This window comes from Bos mutus, chromosome 14 (genome assembly GCF_027580195.1).
Source record: "Bos mutus isolate GX-2022 chromosome 14, NWIPB_WYAK_1.1, whole genome shotgun sequence".
NCBI classification, from domain to species: domain Eukaryota; kingdom Metazoa; phylum Chordata; class Mammalia; order Artiodactyla; family Bovidae; genus Bos; species Bos mutus.
The window spans coordinates 1,041,968-1,068,753 of NC_091630.1; the positions used below are offsets into that span (position 1 = coordinate 1,041,968).

Genomic DNA, 26,786 nt, shown 5'->3' on the forward strand with positions numbered 1-26,786 from the left:
AGTCCTCTGGATTTTATATTTTTCCTTATGAAGATTTTTCCCATCGCAAGATTATGAAAAGAAAAATTTTTCCTTAATTTTTTTTAGTACTTTTATCATTGTTTTTGTTTTAGATATGTGGCCCATCTTGAGTGGTTCTTTGTGTATGCTTTAACCTGGGGATATTGATTGGATTTGCATTGACTGTAGGAATGAATTTGGAGAGCATTGAATTATTTACACTAGGATGTTTCCATTTATTCAAATTTTCATTTATGTCCTTTCATAAAACTTTCTAATTTATTTATAGTTAAGTTTATTTTTAGATGTTTCCTAGTCTTCATTGGTCTCATACTAAGTAAATTTCTCAGGTATTCCCATGAAGTTTTTGACTTAGTGTCTTGATGTAGCCATGAAATGTATTATTTATTTCATTCAGATTTGTTACAAAACCTGTCTCCTCAGCCCAGCGCCCCACCCACACTTCTCCATAAAGCACCCGCACACGCTGTCCTGGGAGTACTACACTATGTTCCAGTGCAAAGCTCACCTCGTGATGAGACTGATTGAAAATAGGATCAGTATGGAATTTATGTTACAAGTAAGTAGTAAAAACTTGATAATTGTAAAGAAAGGTCTTTTCTATATGCATATAATCTGAATACTATTCTGTAGAATAGGAATCAGGGCATCTGGCTTTATAGCTGGAGTTGTTACTAATTAGCTATTTGTCCAGTAAGTAAACTGTTCTTTTTAAAAAAAATTTATTTATTGAAGGATAATTGCTTTACAGAATTTTGTTGTTTTCTGTCAAACCTACACATGAATCAGCCATAGGTACACATACCTCCCCTCCCTCTTGAACCTCTCTCTCTTCTCCCGCCCCATCCCACCCCTCTAGGTGATGCAGAGCCCCTGTTTGAGTTTCCTGAGCCATACAGCAAATTCCCGTTGCCCGTCTGTTTTACATATGGCAATGGAAGTTTCCATGTGCTCTCTCCATACATCTCAGCCTGTCCTCCCCTCTCTCATGTCCATAAGTCTGTTCTCTATGTCTATTTCTTCACTGCTGCCCTGTAAATAAATTCTTCAATACTATATTCCAAGATTCTGTATATATGTGTTAGAATACAATATTTATCTTTCTCTTTCTGACTCACTTCACTCTGTATAATAGGTTCTAGGTTCATCCGCCTCATTAGAACTGGCTCAAATGTGTTCTTTTTTATGGCTGAGCAATATTCCATTGTGTATATGTACCACAACTTCTTTATCCATTCATCTGTTGATGGACATCTAGTTTGCTTCCATGTTCTAGCTGTTGTAAACAGTGCTGCAGTGAACGATGGGATACATGTGTCTCTTTCGGGTTTGGTTTCCTCAGGGTACATGCCTAGGAGTGGGATTGCCGGGTCATGTGGTGGTTTTATTCCTAGTTTTTAAGGAATCCCCAGACCGTCTTCCACAGTGGCTGTATCAGTTTACATTCCCACCAACAGTGCAAGAGTGTTCCCTTTCCTCCACACCCTTTCCAGCATGTATTGTTTGTAGACTTTTTGATAAGGACCTTTCTAACAGGTGTGAGGTGATACCTCACTGCAGTTTTGACTTGCATTTCTCTAATAATGAGCGATGTTGAGCACCTCTTCATGTGTTTGTCAGCCATCTCTATGTCTTCTTTGGAGAAATGTCTGTTTAGGTCTTTTCACCACTTTTTGATTGGGTTTTTTGTTTTCTGGTATTGAGTTGTATGAGCTGCTTGTATATTAGGGACATTAATCCTTTGTCAGTTGTTTCATTTGCTATTATTTTCTCTCCTTCTGAGGGTTGTCTTTTCTCCTTGCTTACCGTTTCCTTTGCTGTACAAAAGCTTTTAAGTTTAATCAGGTCCAACTTGTTTACTTTTGTTTTTATTTCTGTTACTCTAGGAGGTGGGTCATAGAGGATCTTGCTTTGATTTATGTCATGGAGTGTTCTGCCTGTTTTCCTCTAAGAGTTTTAGAGTTTCTGGTCTTATATTTAGGTCTTTAATCCATTTTGAGTTTATCTTTGTGTATGGTGTTAGGAAGTGTTATAGTTTCATTCTTTTACATGTAGCTGTCCAGTTTTCCCAGCACCATTTATTGAAGCCGCTGTCTTTGTGCCATTGTATATTCTTACCTCCTTTGTCAAAAATAAGGTACCCATAGGTGTATGGAGAAGGCAATGGCACCCCACTCCAGTACTCTGCCTGGGAAATCCCATGGACGCAGGAGCCTGCTAGGCTGCAGTCCATGGGGTTGCTAAGAGTCGGACACAACTGAGCGACTTCACTTTCACTTTTCACTCTCATGCATTGGAGAAGGAAATGGCAACCTACTCCAGTGTTCTTGCCTAGAGAATCCCAGGGATGGGGGAGCCTGGTGGGCTGCCGTCTATGGGGTCGCACAGAGTCGGACACGACTGAAGCAACTTGGCGGTAGCATAGGTGCAGGGGTTTATTTCTGGGCTTTCTGTGTTGTTGCATTGGTCTGTATTTCTGTTTTTGTGCCAGTTTTCCTGTTCTTTTTGTTTGTGTTTCCCCAGATACAGAGTGGGCATCAATACTTACCCACGCAATGCAGGATTCTTATGAAGATAAAATTAAAGTGTGAGGTTAAAAGTAAAACCTTTATGCTAGGATTTTGTTTGGCATTATTTAGAATGTTAAAGATGAAGTGCCCCATTTAGAGATATTTTCAGCAGGAAAAAGCAAATTTATCTAAAAGATGTTTATTTTTTCTGTTGCTAAGTTCTCCCTTATGTTTAAGCAAGTTTTAGTGGAACTTGCTGAGATGTTCTAGTTGAGGTAATAGAAACCACTTGTATTATAAATGCTTAGCCATTTTTTTTCCATTGGTAATATTCTTAGAGGTAAATGAAAAATAACTTTTTAGTAATCTTTTTGAAAAAACATTTTAAATTGGCCTCAAAATTAAGTTTCTTGAATCCTCTGTCCTTCACCTTGCCTTTGAAGAACAAAAATATCAAGTGAGAGGTGGTCTGTAAAGAGCCAGTCCACTCTTAGAGTGGCGTAAATCCACACGAGCGTTCTCAACTTCTTACAGCTCACGGCACAGTACATTATAAATGTATATTAATATAGTTCCTAAAAACACAGTGTCACTGTCTGGCCAGGACATCATTAAAATTCAGTTATGTTTAGAAGAATAGTTTTGTAGTCTGGCTGTTTAAATCTTCTCATGCTTTACTGCTCGTAGTTTTTAACTACAAACAGTCTTTGAAGTAAGATGTGAAGTTGTTGTCTTCTATGATTGTCTATAAGAAACTTACATTGCAAAGTGGGAATAGGACAGGATTGAAAGCGATGTATAATTGTGTTACACAGATATACTAAATGATACTTTCTTACAGGTTTTCAATAAACTGCTAAGTTTGGCTAGTACTGCTTCATCTCAGAAGTTCCAGTCACATATGTGGAGTCAAATGTTGGTTTCCACATCTGGATTTTTGAAATCCATCTCGAACGTCTCTGGCAAAGACATCCAGCCTTTAATAAAGCAGTGGGTGTATCCTTTTCTGTAGTAGTTGAGCAAAGGAGGGAAGACTGTTTGTATAAGGGGAAGAAGGAAGAGCTTTGGGGGATAAAAGGAGGCAATTAATGGTAGATGTTGCCAGGAACTGTAAATCATTTCCTCTGAGGTGCCAACCAGTCACTGAGGCGCACACGTCCATACGCATCTGTATTCGTGAAGTTTCGCTTCCTTTAAAGTGCCTCTTAGTGTGTGAGTGCAGCAGTAGGCTTGATGATCAAGGAGGTAAATACACGCCAGACAGGCCTGTGGGGCCACTTGTAAGATGCAGTGGTCTCATGACTTCCCACGTGGGCGGGTTGGCGCAGCCTGCATGATATCTGGGAACTTTTCGGTTGTTACATTTTTTCATTTCAAAGCACTTTCTATATTAATAACCCTGTAGAGTGGTTTTGCTTCTTTCAAAAAAACTAATTCCTTCATGTTTCAGGATCTTTTTTTTTAATCTGGGAAAACATTTTTCGCAGGAATTTTGAGTGCTTTGCCACCTGGTGTACAGTGGGGTATGCTCTCGAGCTCTGCACTGGCGGGAATGTGTTTGAGAATCTCACACCCTGATGAGTACTGTGTTCTGTTTAGTGCGTGTTTGTCCCAGTATGCAGATTCCTTCACAGTTCTGCAGAGACCAGAGTGGAGTGGTAAAATTTTACGGAAGTTTTGCCTTTAATAGAAAGCGAAATGTCTTGGAACTGGAAATAAAACAAGATTATACATCTCCTGGAACCCAGAAATATGTGGTAAGTTTTTTTTTCCCCAAAATGGCCTTTTTGCACCACTTTCTGCCCAGTTTAAATAAAGGAAGGGCCTGTGGGTGGCGGGAAGGAGGGCCTGCTTTTAGAGGCCTTGGGGAAGCAGTCTCCCAGTTCCACCTCCTCCCGCACCGGCTGCTCTTCTGTGTCTCCACATGCAAGTCTTATACAGTGTTGTTTAACATCGTGGTGAATGTTCCTTACGTGTAAGAATACATGTGATTTGTTTTTTCTTCTCCTGGCACTATCTTTGAACGGCATGTTTCTTTTTAAAGGGACCACTTAAAGTGACAGTACAGGAATTAGACGGGTCCTTCAACCATACACTGCAGATTGAAGAGAACAGCCTGAAACATGACATACCTTGCCATTCCAAAAGCAGAAGGTAGGCGCGACCCACAGTGAAACCCTGGTGTGTACCTAACTTTTAGATAGAGGACATGTTATCTAGCATCTTTTTTTCCCATTTTACTTCAAGTTCGTATTACCATATTCCTTATCTACTTTCTGTTCTTGACAACACTTTTATCCTTAGAATGAAACAATTAATTTTAAAATTTAAGTATGAGAATCCTTACTTTGTAGGAACAAGGGGAGGTGGAATGGAAGTTTGAGTTTTGGGAGCCAGGAAAAATTCAGGACAGATTGCTTAGGGTTGTACTTACTTATCTCATTGGATTAATAGGTATAGAAAATTTGGAGGAAATGAACATTGACTCTAAAGAAAGGAGCTTAGTACATACGTCATGAAAAGGCCCCTGCCTTCTCTTCCTGTGTCTGCTTTACCCCGCGTGTTCCCCTGCCTTCTCTTCCTGTGTCTGCTTTACCCCGCGTGTTCCCCGTGTCACCGTGGCCTTAAGAACCGGAGACGCCTTTCTAAGGCGCGTTGCCAGCCCTGGTGCATCTTCTATTTACTATGCTTTTTCTTTACCACTTTTTTTAACAGCCGTTGGCACATACTCTGACTAATGAAAAACGAGAGCATTTTTGTTCATTGGCACATACTCTGACTAATGAAAAACGAGAACATTTTTGTTCTTTGCTGGAGGAGTGTGTAGCAATGTCAGAATTTGAGGAACAAAAGTTTTTTACTCATGACTGCACTTAGGTCATCTCAAACAAGTATCTCGGTTGATTTTGAGTCCTTTAGAGAGCTTGGTTCTAAAGTCTCCCTGTAATCATTCTCTGTGAAAATTCTTAGTTCAAAGGAGATCCTTCTTCTTTTTGTTCTGTCCACCTTTGACATTGGGAGCATCTGATTGCTCCCCTTTTCATCACATTTCCTTGGCTTTGTTTTCTCAGTAATAACAGTGTGTCATCTGCTTATTATTTGGCGTGAGGAGCACAAGAAGACTGTGCTCTCTTCCTGTTTGTATTTGTCCTCACGTGACCATGCATTTACTGTAGTGTCCAGAAGATTTAATTATTCAGGAGTAATTTGCATGGAGGCAGTTGCTTTTGTTTTGGCTCATCATAATCTTATGCATATTAATTAATTATGCATGTTAATCCATACTGTGAGGATGTTTTGTAGTTAACTTCTTCATTTCATATAAGACAGCACCTTGCATGTATAGCACATGTTCAGAATTATTCGTTTCTCATTTCAGGCCTATGTTGTTGTTTTTAATAAAGCATTTCTTTATTGGTAGATCTCTTATCTTCTTGTATAAAATTTCCAGGTACCAGTTCTTGGAAATATGTATATGTTTTAAGTTGACATTTAATTAGATATTTCTGACTTTTGTTAAACATTGATCAGGAAGACCTTTTAATATCATTTACTTCATTCTCTTAAGTTTCAAAGTAGACAGGTTTTGTTGTGTTTAAATTCCAGTATATTGTCCCTCTCTTCCTCCTTAGAATATCTTTCAACACTACATGCGATTCTTAATTTGAACTTCAGCTGCTCTTTATCTCTTGTCAAAATTGGAAATGTCAGAATTTTCGAACTTACTTTTCATTAAATGTAGGAATAAGAAGAAAAAAATTCCACTGATGAATGGTGAAGAAGTTGACATGGATCTTTCTGCAATGGAGTAAGTTACTTAAATTCAAAGATACAGTATTTTCTGCATTCTCATTTGTTGTGTAGCATACATCTAAAAGTATGTAAATGTCCTGAAATTGGTGCTTCTAAAACTTTCAAAAGGCAAAAGAAACTTTATGTTGATAACAGATTGAACATAAAATTATAATTAATCAAACAGAGAAAAGTAAATCTAGCCTGGCCTGGATAAAATTCAGAGGAAATAGCCTTGCTTCCCCGGTGGTCTCTAGAGCAGTGCTTCTCAAGTTGAAGTGCGTGTGCAATACTTGGGGATCTCCTTAGAATTTAGTTTCTGACCCAGCATTCCAATTGAGTGCTGACGGCTTGCGTTTCCAGTGAACTCTCGGATGATACTAGTTCTCTTTGTCTTTGGACAGAGCCTCAGGGCACTTTGAGGCCTCCTGTGTTTGCAAAAAGCAATTTAAATCTCATTCTACATTTTTTGTGGTGATACTTACTGATTGACAGCATTTTATTTTTAAATATAATGTAGCTCAAACTTTATTTTGCCTGTCCATATTGTGCCTGTGTATTTTTTAATGCCTATGTATTTATAAAAATGTAAATATTTATAAAAATAGAAAATATCTGTAATTGTTTACTAACTTGGGTACCAAATATCACTGCTATTTATTACACAGCTTATATAATCTTTTCATATCAAGTGTCTCACCTATATTAAGTATCCAGTAGTATTTGTTGAATTGTATTAATATTTCAAGTGTTATTCTTTTGTTAAAAGAGACTAGTTTTTTAAAAACTGTGTTTGAGACTTTGAGAACTACCTGAGAATAAATTTGTGCTGTGCCTCTGAACTATGATTTCAGGACTTTCTATTTGATAATGATCATCATGAGACTAGCATTTTTAAAAAATATTGAAAGTCAGTGGAACAAGTTAATTTAGTAAATTAATAAGAAGTAACTTTAGTCATAGATTGATTTCTAATAAAGAGTGGCATTTGTAACCATTGTCAAGTGTTAAGCTTTAGGAAATAAAATGAAGAAATTTGGTCCCATTTTCCCTTTGCACACTGTGTAATCACTAATAAAGTCCCCAAATTATTATTTTCAGGTGGAGTTTTTTGTTTCAACAAGATTGATATAAGTTAGACATATTAAATATAATGGGAAAGTTGTCAGTGTGATTTATTAAAAAAAAAAAACAAATACAGTAAAACTCCAGGCAGTTTTGAATACTGCATGGAGAAGGAAATCTGGTTAATAAATGCTGTGTGTTTGTTTTATAAATATTTGAAGTGGGAAAGAGGGAAACGCGCCTGCTCTCTGCTTTCAGTGCCGACTCCCCTCTGCTGTGGATCCGGATCGACCCGGACATGGCGGTGCTGCGGAAGGTGGACTCTGAGCAGGCGGACTTCATGTGGCAGTACCAGCTCCGCTACGAGCGGGACGTGGTCGCGCAGCAGGAGGCCATCTCGGCCCTGGAGAGGTTCCCCACCCCAGCGTCCCGGCTCGCCCTCACGGACGTCCTGGAGCAGGAGCAGTGCTTCTACCGAGTGCGGATGGCCGCCTGCTTCTGCCTCGCAAAGGTGAGGCTACTCGCAGTAGAGCGGGTGGAAAACGGCTAGTGCAGTAAAGAAACAACCCTGAAGAGCACTAGGTGAGATTATTCGCAGTAGAGCGGGAGGAAAACGGCTAGTGCAGTAAAGAAACAACCCTGAAGAGCACTAGGTGAGATTATTCGCAGTAGAGCGGGAGGAAAACGGCTAGTGCAGTAAAGAAACAACCCTGAAGAGCACTGAGACTGCTCTGCAGCCGCTCCTTTACTTGGTGGGTTGGTCTTCTTTGCCACATTCTTTTAGCAAGACTGATTTGAAAGAAACATGTTTTGACCTGAAAATAAATCGTGCGTTCAAGTCTTGTGCCTGTCAAACTGAAAGTCAGGTTTTAAAACCAAAGAGAATTTTCCCCATTTTATTGAATTGCCATGCACATTGTTAAAGCAAAGAATGTAAGCAGTTCCTTGGTTTGAAGGATATTTTACCTTATGGTATATGGCATTCATTCATTCATTAATTTATCCCACTGTGGTGGCGATTTCTTGTTGGTTAGAGCTTAGTATTCAGTATAGGGATATAGAATTTAAAATGATAGGTTCTATCATTTAACATTCTACAAAAGTTAATTTATTAAGAAAAGTAAATATTTTTCTTTAGATACAAAAAAAAAGAAACATGTAACTATAGAACAAATGAAAATCAAAAAGCACTAACAGATATTCGACCAGAAATACTTACTAGGTTCCAGGTCTTTAAAAACATCTTGATGATAAGTTCATTCCCATGTATTGACTGTCTTGCTTTCCTCACTGCTATATCCACTTGTCCAGTATTTCAGCAGATTATAATGATTTATATTTGTTTCACCTTTAATGGTAAATAGTGAGTAGTTAGACTCCTTTATCTACTCAGATATGTAAGGGAAATGTGCTTTTCTTTGATAATCACCTGCTGAGGGTGTAATTTTATTGCTTCTGTAAAGTTCTTGTGATTCTCTCAGGCTAAATCCTTAGCTGCTGCTGCTAAGTCGCTTCAGTCGTGTCCGACTCTGTGTGACCCCACAGACGGCAGCCCACCAGGCTCCCCCGTCCCTGGGATTCTCCAGGCAAGAACACTGGAGTGGGTTGCCATTTCCTTCTTCGATGCATGAAAGCGAAAAGTGAAAGTGAAGTTGTTGAGTCGTGTCCAACTCCTAGCGACCCCATGGACTGCAGCCTACCAGGCTCCTCCATCCATGGGATTTTCTAGGCAAGAGTACTGGAGTGGGGTGCCATTGCCTTCTCCGTAAATCCTTAGCAAATCCGTAAAATTACAGCCTGTGTTATTTAAAGTTAATTGTAATTTTATTCTTTTCAGCTATGGTTTTTATACACACTTAAATTAGGTTTCTTGGTGGCTCAGATGGTAGAGAATCCGCCTGTAATGCAGGAGACCTAGGTTCAGTCCCTGGGTTGGGGTGATGCCCTGGAGAAGGGTAAGGCTACCCACTCCAGTATTCTGGCCTGGAGAATTCCATGGACAGAGGAGCCTGGTGGGCTGCAGTCCATGGGGTCACAAAGAGTCAGACACAGCTGAGCAACTTTCATTTTCAAAGTATCAATAACAGAATGTATTTTCTTTGTAATGTGTTCTTACAGACTTAAGTGGTAGGACTGTATTGGCCTTATTTTTCAGTTAGGGTACAGTTAAAAGCCTTATTTAAAGTCCATGGTGATGTTTCTACCTGATAAATTTAAAATATTAGAACTCATCTGCCTAAATGGATAAACTTAGAAGTCTTTGCAAAGAAGATTTCTTAAAACATAAAAAGAATGCTCCAATTTAGAGATTAATTAGTAGAAAATAGTTAAACGCGTACATAGAATTTTAGGAGGGGGGAGTTTATATATTTTCTTGGCAATGATACTGAGACACTGAAATATGTTAAAGTTTTAAGAATTGAAATCCTTGGGAATGAATCCAGTATATTGATAACTTTCAGAAAGCTGTTTTATTTATTTAAAAATACATTTGCCGTGGTGACGGAAATTATTCCATTTTCTAATTATTTGCAGATTGCAAATTCAATGGTGAGCACGTGGACAGGACCACCAGCTATGAAGTCGCTCTTTACTAGGATGTTTTGTTGTAAAACTTGTCCAAACATTGTGAAAACAAACAACTTTATGAGCTTTCAAAGTTACTTTCTACAGAAGGTACAGCTTCCCTTCAGGTTTTTTTATAATTATTTTATGCCAATATCAGTATATATTCGTTTACCTTGGGGACTCTCCGAATATTATTTACTTTCTTACAAATTATTTTGTCTTTTTTCTCTTTTTGCTTCTGAAATACTTTCCAAAGTTTTGCTTGTTCTTTGGTTTTATGAACTGTGTGTAAGTGACTCACTGTCCACATTAATACTGAGGTCAGTAGAGATGGGTAGTTCCTGGGGGATGGAGAGGTGCACGAGTCCTTCTGATGGCTGTCCCTGTCGAGTGTGGACAGTGTTTCTGGGCCAGAGACAGTGTGGCACACAGCTCCAGGTTAGCCCTGGCTCTGCTGCTCACTAGCAGTTTGCAAGAGGAGAAGTCTTTTAACTCTAAGCCCTGGTTTAGTCAATTGTAAAGTTTATCTTTTTGAGAATTAAATAATATCAAGCATGTGAAGGGTTTTACACTGTATTTTTATCACATAGTAAGTTGTTTATAAATGGTAATTTTAAAAGTGGTGGTGTGATGAAGTCACTGTTTTAGGAAGCGGTGTGGGATTGGCGGGGTGGTCAGTGTTTGGGCAACTTGGAAATCACTTGTAAAATATTTTGAGAAACTTAATAATAACGAACGCAGAGATTAGATTAACTAGATTGAACTAGAAGGATTAAAGCTGAAGAGTATGAGAAAAGGGAGACATGTTAAGGATAAAGCAAGGCTGAGAAAGGGCATTTTAGGTTTTATTTTGTGTAGAGGGAGAAAAAGCTTGAGGCATGTTTGGCACAGACAAGAGAACCAGTGGAGGAGAGATGAAATGTTCAAGTGGAAGCAAGTAAATATGAAAAAGACAAGACAGGGCAAATTCTGAAGTTGTTAGAAGTGGGCAGGACATAGTTGGAAGGTTAATGTTAGAAAAGATAAAAAATTCCATTTCCTGAGGCAGGTAGAAACCAGATTAAATGAAATGGTAGGTGTTGAGGGGGCGGTTAAGCAAGTGCAGTTTGTGTGTGGAGGAGGGAAATGTGAAAGGACGTGCCCAGCCACGCTGAGACATGCGTTGGGAGTGGAAGTCATGACACAGCTGTAGTGCATGTCGTCAGCAGAGCAGACTCAGGAGACCTGCGTTTGAGGAAAGCCAGTGTTGGTGTGATCAAAGAAGTCTGAGGCGTTCTGTTATTTTTAGCAGCTGAGCCGTTTGTAGTCCTTGAACGTGTTGCTCGGCTCTCGGTGTGTTGCTGCTCCACTAGCGTGTGGCCTGGAAGCGAGTTACCTCCCGAGCCTGTCGAGCACGGCCCTCACTGTGCCCATGTTCTCCCACGGGCCGTGGACCAGTGTGCACAGTGAGGGTTGTGACCCGTTAGGCAGGCAGTCATGAAATCAACTTGTAAGCTTTTTGTTTTTGTTTTTAAATAAAACAGTAGGCAGTATCAGAATTAACACATGTAATAAGGGTAGGTACAAGTTGTTTTGGTTTTATTTTTTAGTTTGTATATGTGACTGTGTGTGTGTGTGTGTGTGTGTGTGTGTGTTCACTTGGGATGTAAACATATTTCTTAGTGTGGTTTGCAGTCAAAAAAAATGGAGAAGCCAGCGCTTTCAGACCAGTTCACCTTTCACATAACACTTGTAGTGCCAGAAAAAAGAGTGAAGACTCGTGCTTAGATTTCAGTCCTATTTCTGTGAAACAGAACCTTGCCAGAAAAAGAGTGAAGACTCGTGCTTAGATTTCAGTCCTATTTCTGTGAAACAGAACCTTGCCAGAAAAAGAGTGAAGACTCGTGCTTAGATTTCAGTCCTATCTGTGAAACAGAACCTTGCCAGAAAAAGAGTGAAGACTGTGCTTAGATTTCAGTCCTATCTGTGACACAGAACCTTGCCAGAAAAAGAGTGAAGACTCGTGCTTAGATTTCAGTCCTATTTCTGTGAAACAGAACCTTGCCCCCAGTTCTACCAGCATTGGTAGCACCTGGGGCAACACTGACCGTCCTGTTGCTTCTGCGCCTCCTGCCTAGCAGAGGAGCCACGCTGCTTTTTGCCCACCAGTTTAGAGGGTGTAGTTACTTTAATCAGAAGAGAGTATGGTCCAGTCTCTCTGTACTGGGGATTGTGATGTCCATTGTCTGTGGTTCTGCCTTGAGTTGGAATAGCTTTGCTCTGCTGTTGTTCTGGTAGAGGTTACCTCTGTGGGTCAGGCTTCCACCTCCTTAGAAAAGTTGTCTATGAAAATTTGAAAAGGGGAAGTTGGATTTCAGGTAATTTACCGTTTTTCCTTAGGCTGAGAAAGATGGTACTGGAGAGTCTGTGTCTCTTGAGACAAGTAGTTGAATTCTGCTGTCCGCCTGTGCCTCTAGCCACTGTATCTGTGAGCCCTGAAAGTGGTACTCAGCAAGCAGCTAGCTAAAATAACCCACCATAGATGGCAGTGGAGTACAGACTGAATAGTGGTCTGTCTAATGCTAAAGCCCACACATCCCTTTTCCTCTGTAAATCACAGAGCTGGATTTGCATGACATGTCCCTCTTCCAGCAGGTGGGCTGCCCAGTGCCTCCAGCTCTGCAGCTCTCCCCTGGGGTTCCTGCTTAGCGTTCTTGCCAGAGTGTTTGAGGCCTGTTCCCATGGGAGGAGTAGGAGCCAGGGGGGCTGGGCGCCTGGACTCCCCCCAGATACTGTGTCAGCCCCAGGGCAACCCTTTTCCAGCGTGCACTGCATTGAATTATAGTGATGAAAATTGAAAACAAGTTTTTTTTTTTTTTTTTGTAGACTATGCCAGTTGCGATGGCCTTATTGAGAGATGTTCACAACCTTTGTCCCAAAGAAGTCTTAACATTTATTTTAGACCTAATCAAGTACAATGACAACAGAAAAAATAAGGTACGTTACTTTAATGTTAATAAAACTAGCCAGTGGTATTTTGTTTTCAGAGAAATATTTAGACTGTGAAATCATTGTTGTGTCCATGGGACTTGAAATTTCTAGAGATAGAAACATACAAATATGATTTATTATAATAACCAGATATCTGAAAACCAAGATTAGTTGATTTTTAAATGTTCCTTATACCTGTTATAAGGTGCAGAGAGTAGCACATCAAATTTTGGAAACTCACCTGACATCTATTTTGGTGAAGTCTGACAGCCCAATTTTATTCTTATTCCTTTTTTCTTCTGTCAGAAAACAGTTCCTCTTGGATAACGTGTTCATTGATGAATTTGGCTCGTTTCTTTTTTTTAACCATAATGTGTGTTTTATCCACAGTTTAGTAAATAGCTGTTGAATGCCATGCTTCAAAAGTTATTTCACCTTACTCATTATCATTCTAGCAGTCGGCAAGTGTTTTTGAGAATATATGCTGTGCCAGGCAGTGTACCACGTTAAATAGAAAAAGAAGGCATGGTGGTTGCCATCTCACATTTCATTTAAAGCAAACATGTATTTGGGACTTACCTGAAGGCCCAGTGGTGAAGACTCCACGGTTCCACTCCAGGGGGTGTGGGTTCAGTGCCGGGCTGGGGAACTCAGAGCCAGCGCGCTGCACAGAGCAGCCAGAGACACACAGAAGCTGTGGAAGAGCCGCTGTGTGTACCACAGTCTGACTCTGGGCCCTCGAGGCTTCAGCCTAAGGAGAAAATCCAGCAAGTCAGCAGCTAGGCCTCTTACTGCTGCGGTGCCGGAATGGAGGAGCGGTGGGGCACTGTCAGTGCTCTGGTGAGGCATGCGTGCGCAGACTTCTGGAGAGAAGGCGGTTGTCCACAGGAACAATGGAGCTGTAAATGTTCTTGCAGAGAACTTACAAACGTTATTTAAGTAATCTCTGAATACAAATGACCCTGCTGATAGAATTAATTTTCTTGCTCCATGTTCAAATTTCTAGGCCAGTACATCTGATTTCCTGAGTTTAAATCAAGTCAGCCGGGATTGCTTTCAATTAAATTAGTCTTCTGGGAATTGACTGGGATATGGATTTAGAAATTTCATTCATTTCCGGGGATAGTTTCCTCCATTTTCTCTGCTTCTTTTGCTACAACTCCTATTGTCTTCTACACCAGCCCTCCAGCTTCCTTGTGCATTCTTTCCTATTTTTTAACTTTTTTGCTCAAAATTTCAAGTTTTTTTTTCCATTTTATATTCCAATTTAATTTTGATTCTGATTGCCTGCATATTTCTTTCTTTTAAACATGTATTATGCTGTTGGAAGGCATATCATTGGTTATTTCTCAGACTATGTTAATGATAACTTTTGAACTTTTTTCCCTCTACTGGTTTTCGTTTCTTTGCACATTCTTATTTCCTCCAAGCTGCTTTCCCCGCTTTGTTCTGGTCTCTATGTTGATGCTTTCTGCAGATATCTGGTGACCCTTGGTTAGATGTCTTAGGTGAGAGTGGAACACAGAAATAGCTGATTCGAAACTCTGTATCACCAGCACGATTTGTGAACTGCAGTCTTCCTTTTAGACGTATCTGGCTAGATCACTATGAGCGTGCCTTACATGTAGTAAACATTCGTCAACAAGCTAGTGTCTTCAGTTCCATTCTTCAGTTGCTCAGTCGTGTCCGACTCCTTGAGACCCCATGAACCACAGCACGCCAGGCCTCCCTGTGCATCAGCAGCTCCTGGAGTGCACCCAAACCCATGTCCATCGAGTCGGTGATGCCATCCAGCCATCTCATCCTCTGTCGTCCCTTCTCCTCCTGCCCCCAATCCCTCCCAGCATCAGAGTCTTTTCCAATGAGTCAACTCTTCGCATGAGGTGGCCAAAGGACTGGAGTTTCAGCTTCAACATCAGTCCTTCCAGTGAACACCCAGGACTGATCTCCTTCAGAATGGACTGGTTGGATCTCCTTGCAGTCCAAGGGACTTTCAGAGTCTTCTCCAACACCACAGTTAAAGAGCATCAATTCTTCGGCGCTCAGCTTTCTTCACAGTCCAACTCTCACATCCATACATGACCACTGGAAAAACCATAGCCTTGACTAGACAGACCTTTGTTGGCAAAATAATGTCTCTGCTTTTCAATATGCTATCTAGGTTGGTCATAGCTTTTCTTCCAAAGAGCAAGTGTCTTTTAATTTCATGGCTTCAGTCACCGTCTGCAGTGATTTTGGAGCCCAGAAAAATAAAGTCTGACACTGTTTCCACTGTTTCCCCATCTATTTCCCATGAAGTGATGGGACCGGATGCCATGATCTTAGTTTTCTGAATGCTGAGCTTTAAGCCAACTTTTTCACGCTCCTCTTTCACTTTCATCAAGATGCTCTTTAGCTTCTCTTCACTTTCTGCCATAAGGGTGGTGTCATCTGCATATCTGAGGTGATTAATATTTCTCCCGTCAGTCTTGATTACAGCTTGTGCTTCTTCCAGCCCAGTGTTTCTCATGATGTGCTCTGCGTATAAGTTAAATGAGCAGGGTGACAGCACACGGCCTGGACACTCTCCTTCCTGTTGGGCGCAGTCTGTTGCTCCCTGCCCTAGTAGCTAGTGTGTTACTATTAAGTAAGTCTCTCTCACTCTTTTTTCCGATATGTGACTCTACGCCAAAGGACAGTGTTGAATACTTACCTGAAAACTTGCTTGTCTTTGCAGATAAATTATGTTTTTAAAGTTATATTTTATTTCATTCACTTTTGAAAAGAAGTGTAAATTTATCATCGTCTCATAATTGTTTCTTGGCTTAGTTTTCAGATAACTATTATCGTGCAGAGATGATTGATGCCCTTGCCAACTCTGTTACGCCGGCAGTCAGTGTGAATAATGAAGTGCGAACTTTGGATAACTTAAATCCGGACGTGCGGCTCATTCTTGAAGAAATCACTAGGTTTTTGAACATGGAAAAACTTCTTCCAAGTTACAGGCACACCATCACTGTCAGGTATAATGATTCTTCATATTTGCTTCTTAAAGTTACTTGCTTTTATAATTATTAGAGAAATTTATTTTCATAAAAAATAGAGAAGTAAAGTAAAAAAAAAATCTAATATGAGTCTACCATCCATGGGTAAATTATTACTCTTTTGGAGAAAGTCTTCTAAATTTTTTCCTGTGATAACTATATCAATTTTTAATTTTTGACATATATATATTTTTTATATTCTACTTATGTCGTGAACACTTGCTCATGTCATCGGAAGGTATTCATAAGCATCTGCATAAGCTTTTATGCCATTGGGTATAGTTTAAACATCCCTCTATTATTAGGCTTCTTTTAAAATTTTTTGCTTCTCTCGTATTTTTTGTAACATGACTATCAACAGGTTTTATCTGTTTCATTAGGAATTTGCTAAAAACAGTTGATGATTTACTGATTCAGCAATATAAAGTCTTAGCTTTCCATATATGTTAGTGAATAAACTATGTTTGTATCACTAAAACTTTTAGAAAGAGTACTTTATTTAAGTTATATTTTATGCTAAATACATTTTTCTGTAGTGTGTTCCTGTTATAAATATAATACCTGAAATTAGATTTCCAAAGTTTTGAAATGTGTTTTCTTTTAATAGAGTTTTTTAGAGTCATTATAAAAGCCAAGTGTTAAAGAATTAAAAAGAGGATTCAGATTACATCAATTTTTCAGTTTATTGTTACAGATTATTTTAAATTCCTAGGAAATAAGTTTAATTCAAAATACTTTAACAAAGTATTTAACTATAAATCCTATTTTCCTAGTTGTTTGAGAGCCATACGAGTGCTTCAGAAGAACGGACATGTGCCCAGTGATCCATCTCTTTTTAAATCTTACGCAGAATATGGCCATTTTGTGGACATTAGGATAGCAGCTTTGGAAGCGGTGGTTGATTACACTAAAGGTAATGCTTTAGAAATATATGCTTATATCATTTTAGAAAGAATTGTTTACCATTTACTATTTAGTCATTAGCATTTTCATAGTATGTGCATACAGATATCTTGATTTTTAATTAACTCACTGATTTAGAATTTTTGGTAAATATAGAATTCATATAAGAATTTGTAAATGGGAGAAAAGAATAAAATTATAGATAGATACCTTTGGTCTTTCCAAAAAGTCTGTGCATCATTCTGTAGCCTTAATGAACATGTTATTTCAAGATATCTTGGAAGAAATTTCTAATTATATAAGAATTCAAGAAAACATTTTGTACCTGTCAGAAGTTTTCTCTGCAAAAGTCGAAGAAGAGCTAACAGTCGGGGACTTCCCGCACGGTCCAGAGGCTGAGACCCCATGCTCCTAGCACAGGAGCCTGGCTTCCATCCTTGCTCAGGAAGCTGGGTCTCACATGCCACAGCGGGGACCCAGCACAGCCAATAAATACATACTGAGGGGAACAGGTGTGAGTGGGGACTTCAGGAGAGGGGTAAACAAGGCTTCATGAAGCTGGAAAAAAAAAAGAAGGAAAAAAGTGAATAAGGGAATATTACATATTCAGAACATTGTCAGAAATACAGAGGGGAAAGTACGTTAAGGAGATAAAATATTAAAAAAAAAAATTGTCATGAAGAATAATAGGTGGAAGAAATAATAGGATGTATCCTATTATCCAAGAAATAATAGGATACTTTGAAAGAGTGTAAATGAGACTGACCTAAGCTAGACTCTGATGAAGTTTAAAATTTTAAAATTAAGGAAAAGTCTGTAAATTTCTAACTATTCCTAGAAGCGTCAGAACCCATTTATTGTACAAGGTAAAAAAATAATGTAGCCTATAAATTCTTCAGAGTATGAAGAATTCGAAAGACAGCACAGGCCAACATGATGTTTAGGGGAAATTACGATCTAAGATTCTCTGCTTTGCTAAATTGTTGTTCATGTATCCTTGAAGACCTAGAAGACCATATCCTATATGTAATATTTTTAAAAACAAAATTCCTGGTCTTATTCAGTGGTCCCCATCCATGCTTTCAGTGCAGGGGGCACAGGTTTGACCCCTGGCTGGGGAAGTTCTGCATACCATGGAGTGCTGAAAAAATTTTTTCCCAAGATAATTTTCAGCTGATCTGGAGGTGAACCAAAATAATAACTCAAGATTGATGAAAGTGTCATATGAAATTCCCAGTGAAATGCCAGGCATCTGTTCCTATAAACTAAAGAGCTAAGCTTAAATACTTGTTAACATGTAAAATTTAATGCAAATTTCAAAACATAGTCTTAAAAAATAATATGCAAATATAAGAAATGTATAAATCTAAAGTTCCAGATTATACTAAAATGTGGGGAATAAAGAAGTTATGGTAATTTCTTATCTAACTGTGTAAAGAGAGGATTGCTTAAATTTTACATATTAAGTAGAAGAAAATATACGCAAATCCTTACATTTTTGTGTAAATTTCAGTAGGAATACTGCTTCTCAAAAGAAATTATAACAGGGTAAGGCAGAAAGTGAAGAGGAGCTAAAAAGCCTCTTGATGAAAGTGAAAGAGGAGAGTGAAAAAGTTGGCTTAAAGCTCAACATTCAGAAAACCAAGATCATGGCATCCGTTCCCATCACTTCATGGGAAATAGATGGGGAAACAGTGGAAACAGTGTCAGACTTTATTTTGGGGGGCTCCAGAATCACTGCAGATGGTGATTGCAGCCATGAAATTAAAAGATGCTTACTCCTTGGAAGGAAAGTTATGACCAACCTAGATAGCATATTGAAAAGCAGAGACATTACTTTGCCAACAAAGGTCTGTCTAGTCAAGGCTATGGTTTTTCCTATGGTTGTGTATGGATGTGAGAGTTGGACTGTGAAGAAAGCTGAGCACCGAAGAATTGATGCTTTTGAACTGTGGTGTTGGAGAAGACTCTTGAGAGTCCCTTGGACTGCAAGGAGATCCAACCAGTCCATCCTAAAGGAGATCAGCCCTGGGATTTCTTTGGAAGGAATGATGCTAAAGCTGAAACTCCAGTACTTTGGCCACCTCATGCGAAGAGTTGACTCATTGGAAAAGACTCTGATGCTGGGAGGGATTGGGGGCATGAGGAGAAGGGGACCTCAGAGGATGAGATGGTTGGATGGCATCACTGACTCGATGGACGTGAGTTTGAGTGAACTCTGGGAGTTGGTGATGGACAGGGAGGCCTGGCGTGCTGCAAGTCATTGGGTCACAAAGAGAGGAAAAGAATGGAAAATATTAGAAATTAAATCCTGAAAATAAAGGTTTTCAAATCATAAATATAATACTTTTTTAAAAGGTAAATGGAAATAGTGAATTTTGTTAAAGTTAATCATAGTACTGGTTTTTATAGCTGTTTTTTATGTTGTACTGAAAAGTTAAGGCTGCTCTTAAATAAACCACTTGGGCAGCAGCGGTTCACTGTGTGATTCAACTGAGACACCGTTGAATAGCAAACCTCTGTAATTTGATCTGAGCATCTAGAAACACACTTCTATTTAAACACATTTCCATTTAGAGTTATTCATCTCTGATTTAGGGCTCTAATAAATTACACTTTTGTCTTATGTTGTATTCGCCATTGATTTGAACCTAAGTGGAAAATACACGGTTGGTCCTGTTTTTGATGCTTTGACTGCATAGATGGCACAGCTGTAGATGGCACAGATGCAAGTTGTAAAACTTGCAAAGTAGCCTCTTGCATTAAAAATGTAAGAAATTGCCTACATCCTTCATTTCTGATCAGAGACCTGGCTGAGACAGAGCCCTACATAGTAAGTGTGAGCTCCTTGCTTGTCACGTGTTTAATGTGTGATAATTACCACAAGTACGTTTCCTTGTTTTTGTTTTCAGTGGACAGGAGTTATGAAGAATTGCAGTGGCTACTTACCATGGTTCAGAATGACCCTGTACCCTATGTAAGGTTAGTGTTTTTGTGCTATAATATTTTGTTTTTATAAATCATGAAGTAAGTAATTTCAGAAAATTATACATGGAGTTAAGTCTTAGTTTTTGAAAATATAGGAGTACCTTATCCAGGTACTCATGCCGTTTATTTGGTTTGCCTTTGGAAAGATACTTTAAAAGATATATTAATTCCCTGAATTTTACACATGATTTCTATTGTAATTTAAAGAAAAGCTTATGTAACCCTTTTTAGTACACATGGGAAAATCCCTTATGTATCAAAAAAATCATAAAACCTCTTTATCAATTGATACACTGTATTTTGAAAGTAAATAAGAACAGTGTTTTGTTGTGTCCCATTTGTTCCATTTCTTGCTCATATAAAATCCTAATTTTTAATAAATGGATTTAGGATCAAAAAATGTAACACAACATTGTTAAAAATTTAGAAAATAAGGGAAATTAAAATTCCAGTCCTGACTTAGTAACTATTTTCATTTTTGTATTCTCTTCATTTTGTTCATTTCTGCTGCTTGCTTTTGCAAAGTAGGATACTTATAGTGTATTTAAGCAGGATTAAAAGTTTTTACTATATCTGTTTTCCTTTCTTTATACCTAATAGACTCAAATTTGTGTTCATTTGTTGTACTAATTCAGTTTCATAAAATGAAATTTGAAAGCTGGAAAATAATTTAGATTTTAGCCATTCCAACTGGAAACGAGAACATAGATCCAGAAGCGTCGTCTTGCTCAAGTTTGCACATCACTTGGCAGGTTTTTCTTCTGAAAAGGCAGACAGATCCACTCTGCCTTTTAACCTCACTGGAGCGCGTCTCGCTGTGAGGCACACGTAGGTGATCTCAGCTCCTAACGGGGAAACCTTTGAGCAGCAGTTGTTTTTCAGGTTAGTTGTAGCAGGTTCCTGGTTAAGCCACCTTGTGTATTTCAGTGTTTTAAGCAATGGTTATTAAAAAATATTCTTTGTACAGTTTTGCTGTTTTTATTTCATGGTTCTTAATTTGTGATCTGAATTTTATTATAAATAATTTGTCCTTGGATTGATATATATATGAAGGACCAGGTTGATGTGGACAAAAATCTCATAATCACCCGTTCTGAAGTGCATGTTTACATGAAAGAGAGTCGGCAGGAAGCCAGCCTCGTCTGTTTTCTGGTAGAGCTCATGCATTTGAAAGTTTATAAGATGCTGCTGATGGCAAGTAGGACAGAAATTATAAATGTAGCTTGTCATGTGTTCATTTATGTTTTCAAGTCACATCAAGAACTAACATTAAGGCACATACTTCAAAACTGCGTTTTGAAGACCATTTTGTATAATATTTGAAGTTGTATTTCTAAATTAGATACTATACAGTCTGATTGCTTTTGAAATGTTGTGGAGCTCATGATATTCAAGTTTCAAGAACATTTATTTATACTGTGAACTGAAAATCTATTTAAAGATACATTCATGATTGTATTTGACATGTTTACTTCATAATTGATACGGTTTATTCATATCACCAATAGGGAACCTCTTAGGCTTCACTTCATATCATCCAGCTCATAGTTACAGTTAAAAAAGGTCAGCACGTCTTTAAAAAGCTTTAATAGCAGTGAATGATTACAGGATAGGAGTGTTACCACATTAATGGCATTGTATGTGTGTTATTTGGTGTCTTGGGACATCAGTCGCTATATTTTTTGTGGGTTTCCCCCCCTCTGGTTTTTATGCTTTGAATAGAAACTTCGTCCTTTTCTCTGTCATCGTTACCTTCTCTTTCCTCCCTCCCTTCCTCTCTGTCTCTGTTGAGGTATAATTGACAGTTTCAGGCACATAGCATATTGATTCTCTATTTGTATAGTTTGAAAAATGATCACCATCGTAAGTTTGGTTAACATCCATTACCATACATAATTACAAGTATTTTTTCTTATAGGAACTTTCAAGATCTGTTCTCTTAGCATCTTTCAAATATGCAACACAGTTGTCACTAACTGTAGTCACCACGTTATCCCCTCATGACTTACTGTATAAGATGAGCGGGGATTTGTACCCCTTGATCCCGTCCACCCGTGTCACCCACCCCCACCCCTGCCTCTGACAGCCTCCGATCTGTTCTAGTATTTACACTCCCGGAGTGCCCAGCATGCAGAACTGCTGTGCTCTGCTGTTAACGGGATGGGATTCTTAGTCTTAAAGATAGGCAAACATTTCTGTTTCTGCTGTTTCTGTCTCTCTTAACATCAGTGACATTCATCTCTCCTGCCTCAAATACAGCATTTTATTTTTATGGCTTTTGGTTGATTTTTAAACTCCAAATAGCAAAATGGCCTTTAATAAGAACTGATTCTTTTAAAAAGTACAGATTTTTAAAATTTCTCTCTTTTAACATTAAAAATTCTTTGTTATTATATATATCAGGATTACTGATTTAGATAGATCACTAGAGTTAGATAAAGCTCTGCAGAATTTGGGGGCTGAAACCTTAAAATTTGGAGGAAAAGAAACTAACTACGTGTAATTACCCCTTTATGCTTTAGAGCTACGTTGAACATCATCTCTATAAGGTACTTTCTTGAGTCCCTGCTCCAGGTTAGGTTCATCAAGTAATAATTGTCCATAAAATCCTACAGTTGTTCCTTTACCCAGGTATATACACACTACCCATGTATATAAATATTAATTTATAGTTTAAATTTTTTAGCCTGTGTCTCCCCCATGGGAACATAAATTTTAAAAAGACAGAGACTGTTGTCTTTTGCCACTGCATCATAGCGTTTAGTATGACGCCTGTATATGGTTAATCACATGTGTGTTAAGCAGGTGGTGGTCATGTGTATTACATGTATTGTACTTTCCCCTTCTAATCATATATATGTTTAACTTAATTCATATGTTAAAGAAAAGTGATTTTATCTCTGTAGTGACAACTGTATGTAGAAAAAAACTTCAAGCTGTTGAATAATTTTTAAATGTTTGTGAAAGTTCTTAGTCTAAGAAGAGAGGTGATAAAATAAGATGGAGAAACTTGAGATAGTTTTCAAATGTTTTTATTTCACAGTTAGCAAAAATTTGATTTTTCTTTATCTTTCAGACATAAAATTCTAAATATGTTGACTAAAAACCCACCCTTTACTAAGAGCATGGAGTCTCCCTTATGCAATGAAGCATTGGTAGATCAACTTTGGAAACTTATGAATTCTGGTAAGAGAGCAGTGGCTTTTAAAAAAGCTTTTTATTATTGGAGTTTTTTCATTTTATTTTTTTTAAGGAGACTGCTTACCGTACTTACCTTCACAGTGGTGGCTGCAGTAACATGTGCTCAGGGCATAGCCACACACTTTGCCCCACAGGGTAGTTGAGGAAACAGAAATACTAATTTAGTGAGAGTGTCTCAGATGTTTAAAGATCTGTAAACATGAACTTGCACAGTCTTACTGTTATGTTTATTTCAGAAGGTCACAGAGGGTGGAAAAATAAGTCTTCTTTCTCTTTTCGGTAGTCCTCCTGGTGGCCTTTCCCAGAGGTAACCAATTCCTCGCGTACCCTTTTCAGGGCAGTATACAGTGTTAGCTTTCTACACCGTAGAGACCATGGCATCTCATCGTCACAGTTTTAATTTACATTATCTGAGTGCAGTCAGGAGGCGGTCAGTGCTCCCAGGCATGAGCTCTGGAACCAGTTTGCTGAGGATTAAACCTCAGCTGAATGACTTGCTCTCAGTGTGACTTGTCTAAGCCCATGAATTTCTCATTTTAAAATAGAGGTACTTCTGCAAACTGAAAATTAAATGAGTTATTATTTGTAAAATGCAGTAACTAGTTCATATTAAGTGCTTGAAAGGTTGTTACGCTAACATACTAATGATACTATGTTGAGTACTTCTCATATATGTGAGCTATCTAGTTTCTGTTTTGTAAAGTGTTCATATTCTTTGACATTTTTGTTTAATTGAATCACTGATCTTTTCCTGTAGGATTGTAACTGTAATATATATGTAAAGAAAATTTGCTTTATGTCTCCGATATGTTGAAATTGTAATATTGGTTTTGATTTAAAATTCAATCTAAAGCTAGACTGAAAGTGTTTGGCTTAGAGAGAAGTTGCTACAGATAGATGGTGAGGGAGCAGTGGGTATTTATTTTAATAAATATGTTGCTTTACCTTCTCTCTAAAGTATTGGAAGATAACTTGCTTGCCTATCTCATTAGTGACTACTTCATGAACTTGTAAAGGATCATTCAGCAGTTAAAATGTGACATGACAACCCCCTCCAGTACTCTTCCTTGGAAAATCCCATGGGTGGAGGAGCCTGGTGGGTTGCAGTCCATGGGGTCGTGAAGAGTAGGACACAACTGAGCAACTTCACTTTCACTTTTCACTTTCATGCACTGGAGAAGGAAATGGCAACCCAGTCCAATGTTCTTGCCTGGAGAATCCCAGGGACGGGGGAGCTTGGTGGGCTGCCGTCTATGGGGTTGCACAGAGTCGGGCACGACTGAAGCGGCTTAGCAGCAGCATGTGACATGAACTGTACTGTGTTGAGTATATTCTTAGCAAGAATGCATGATTCCATGATTGTGAGGGAGTGCAACTTGACAGACAGTCATAATGAAGTACAAAGAAGTCACATATTACTTCTTAGGGAAGGTTTCATGGGCAAAATAAATGTGTGTTTAAGATTAACGGGGCAATCTCTATTAAAACGTTTGAACTCCATTGGAAGATGGTGGTTATACAAATTCAAGCTCTGATTGATGTTTAGTATTTATTTTTGCTAGTGTTCAGAATAAAGTACAGTTACTGCTTTGGTTTGGAATTCTCTGTGCTAATAATCTAAACAGAACAGATCAGTGAAGCCATCGGCATAAACAATTTTTTGCTCTTGTTCTTCAGATGTGTAAATAAAGGGGAACAGAACAGTATGAACAGTGGGAATGGCTCAGATAACTGAGAAGGTTTTTTGTTTTTTTCTTTTTAATGTTTTTGGAGAACATTGGGCATTAGACAGGGAAGACTGATGAGAGGATTGCCTAGAGAATTCTGAAGACTTGTTATTTAATCTGCCAGCTACCCCTCCCAACTCAAATCACTTAAATGGCAAGGAACACTCATGCATCCCTCCCCCGTGATCCTTCCCTCAGGTAGCAGCTGCCCTTGGATTATCATTTGCAGTTATGCTTTGGGACCCGCCCTGCCGGCCTGAGCCAGAGAGGCAGTGCTCAGGGCGGATGGTCTCTGCTCAAATCAGAAAGTATCTGAAGACAAATCCCTCAGATCACAAATCTGATCTTAGAAAAGATCATTCCTTCATTTTCTGAGGTGATTGCTTTTAACGCTGATCAAGGCACCGTTTTCAGGATGTTTTTCTTTTCCTTGGCCGTGCTTATAAAATCTTGATTCCCTGACAAGGGATTGAGCCCATGAACCTTGCAGTGGAAGCTTAGAGTCCTAACACTGGACCGCCAGGGAAGTCCCGAGGATATTTTGCAGTAAACTCGTCATTTTGATGACAGAAGCCTAGAAATGTGTACAGTTAGGCTCCACAAGCGTGACTGTCGTGTGGTCATTCTGCTCTTCCCATCCATCCTTTCTGACTCTGCCACTTAATGCCACTGTAAAGTGACAACCATTTTAAGATTTTATTCCATGGTTTTAAAATACAATGTTCTCATTTTTTTCCTGTTTTATAATTTTAACAGAAGTACTGCTTATTTTTTAACTCCATCCTATCAGCCTTAAGTTGTAATATTTATAACTCAGATTTTTGAGGAGGGGAAACAGTCAAGGTCCCCCCATAAGAATAGAGCAGTGCTGCCTCCTCCATCCAGATTGAAGGCCCCGAAGCGTTACCGACCCAGACCCAAAGCCACACGGAAACACACAGGAGCGGCGTGCCTGCTCTAGGGGCTGGGGACTCTCAGCAGCCTTCATGCCCCGTGCCGTCTCGCGGTCCTCAGCTGACCCTCAGGAACAGGATGCCCCGGCTCACCAGAATATACATTTCCCACCTGCTTTTTAAAACTGAGATAATGCTTCTTTAAAAAAAACTTTTTAAGAGTTCATACTCCGTTTCATGACTGGTTTCGACGTCGTCTACAGTGTATAAAGATTCCAGAATCGTTATTTGCAGTTGACATAATTGGGCAACACTCCCCTCCAAGCTTTGGCCTTATTCCAGTCGTAAGTGCGCCCTAAGCCGTTCTGGTTTCCTTACTGATAGAGCGTCTGAGGTGGGCGTCCTTTCCTGCTCTACCCCGAGTGGCAGACACGGAGGGCTTGCTGTGTCGGCAGCCTTCATTCTGTTCTTCAGAGGGCTGATTTCCTCCAGCCTCTGTGATGAAGGTCCAGGAATCCGATCCCTGTCCTCTGTGGAACCTTTCCATGTGTGAAAAGCATGGAGGAGGACAGTAATGAGGGCCCCCAAAACATGGGGCAATTTCAGTCCATTAAAGTGTCCAGGTATGGATATTCCAGAGAAAGAAATGGATTTCCAGTGTAAAATCCTTACCTTCTCTCTATACTGTTCCCATTTCTGGTTTCTCTCATGCTTCTCAGAGCTCTTGAGCAGTATTGTACATCTGCTGTTACCTTACCACATGGTAGCAAAATCAAAGATGTCTCAAGTAAGACTGACAGTTGTTTCCTGATGTGCAAAGTGCCTAATACAGAGGAGTATATATAGTATGAGCTCTGTAAAATTGTGACTCCTCTGACGATTGAAAGTACACACCCATGTTAATGTAATAGTTACTTACGTGTTATGGTTGCTGTTCAGTTGCTAAATCAGGTCTGACTCTTCTGCCATCTCACAGACTGTAGCCCGCCAGGCTCCTCTTTCCATGGGATTTTCCTGGCAGGAATACTGCAGTGGGTTGCCATTTCCTTCTCCAGAGGATCTTCCTGACCCGGGGTCTGTTAGAGTATATCTCATGAAAATCATTACTTGATTGCAGTTTATTTA

At 39.0% G+C, this 26,786-nt stretch overlaps 1 protein-coding gene across 8 annotated transcripts in view; it reads left to right on the forward strand.

Annotated features, from left to right (window-relative positions):
* TAF2 (TATA-box binding protein associated factor 2) overlaps nucleotides 1–26,786 on the forward strand; it is a 104,320-nt gene that overhangs the window by 36,652 nt on the left and 40,882 nt on the right. For all 8 annotated transcript variants that reach the window (XM_070382873.1, XM_070382870.1, XM_070382872.1 and 5 more), the window contains 12 exons: nucleotides 445–580; nucleotides 3,373–3,527; nucleotides 4,174–4,288; nucleotides 4,576–4,685; nucleotides 6,274–6,339; nucleotides 7,647–7,899; nucleotides 9,924–10,064; nucleotides 12,822–12,932; nucleotides 15,735–15,928; nucleotides 16,723–16,862; nucleotides 19,765–19,834; nucleotides 22,917–23,026. In XM_070382873.1, the coding sequence (XP_070238974.1) occupies nucleotides 445–580; nucleotides 3,373–3,527; nucleotides 4,174–4,288; nucleotides 4,576–4,685; nucleotides 6,274–6,339; nucleotides 7,647–7,899; nucleotides 9,924–10,064; nucleotides 12,822–12,932; nucleotides 15,735–15,928; nucleotides 16,723–16,862; nucleotides 19,765–19,834; nucleotides 22,917–23,026 (1,601 nt within the window). The remainder of the gene's footprint in view (nucleotides 1–444; nucleotides 581–3,372; nucleotides 3,528–4,173; nucleotides 4,289–4,575; nucleotides 4,686–6,273; nucleotides 6,340–7,646; nucleotides 7,900–9,923; nucleotides 10,065–12,821; nucleotides 12,933–15,734; nucleotides 15,929–16,722; nucleotides 16,863–19,764; nucleotides 19,835–22,916; nucleotides 23,027–26,786) is intronic.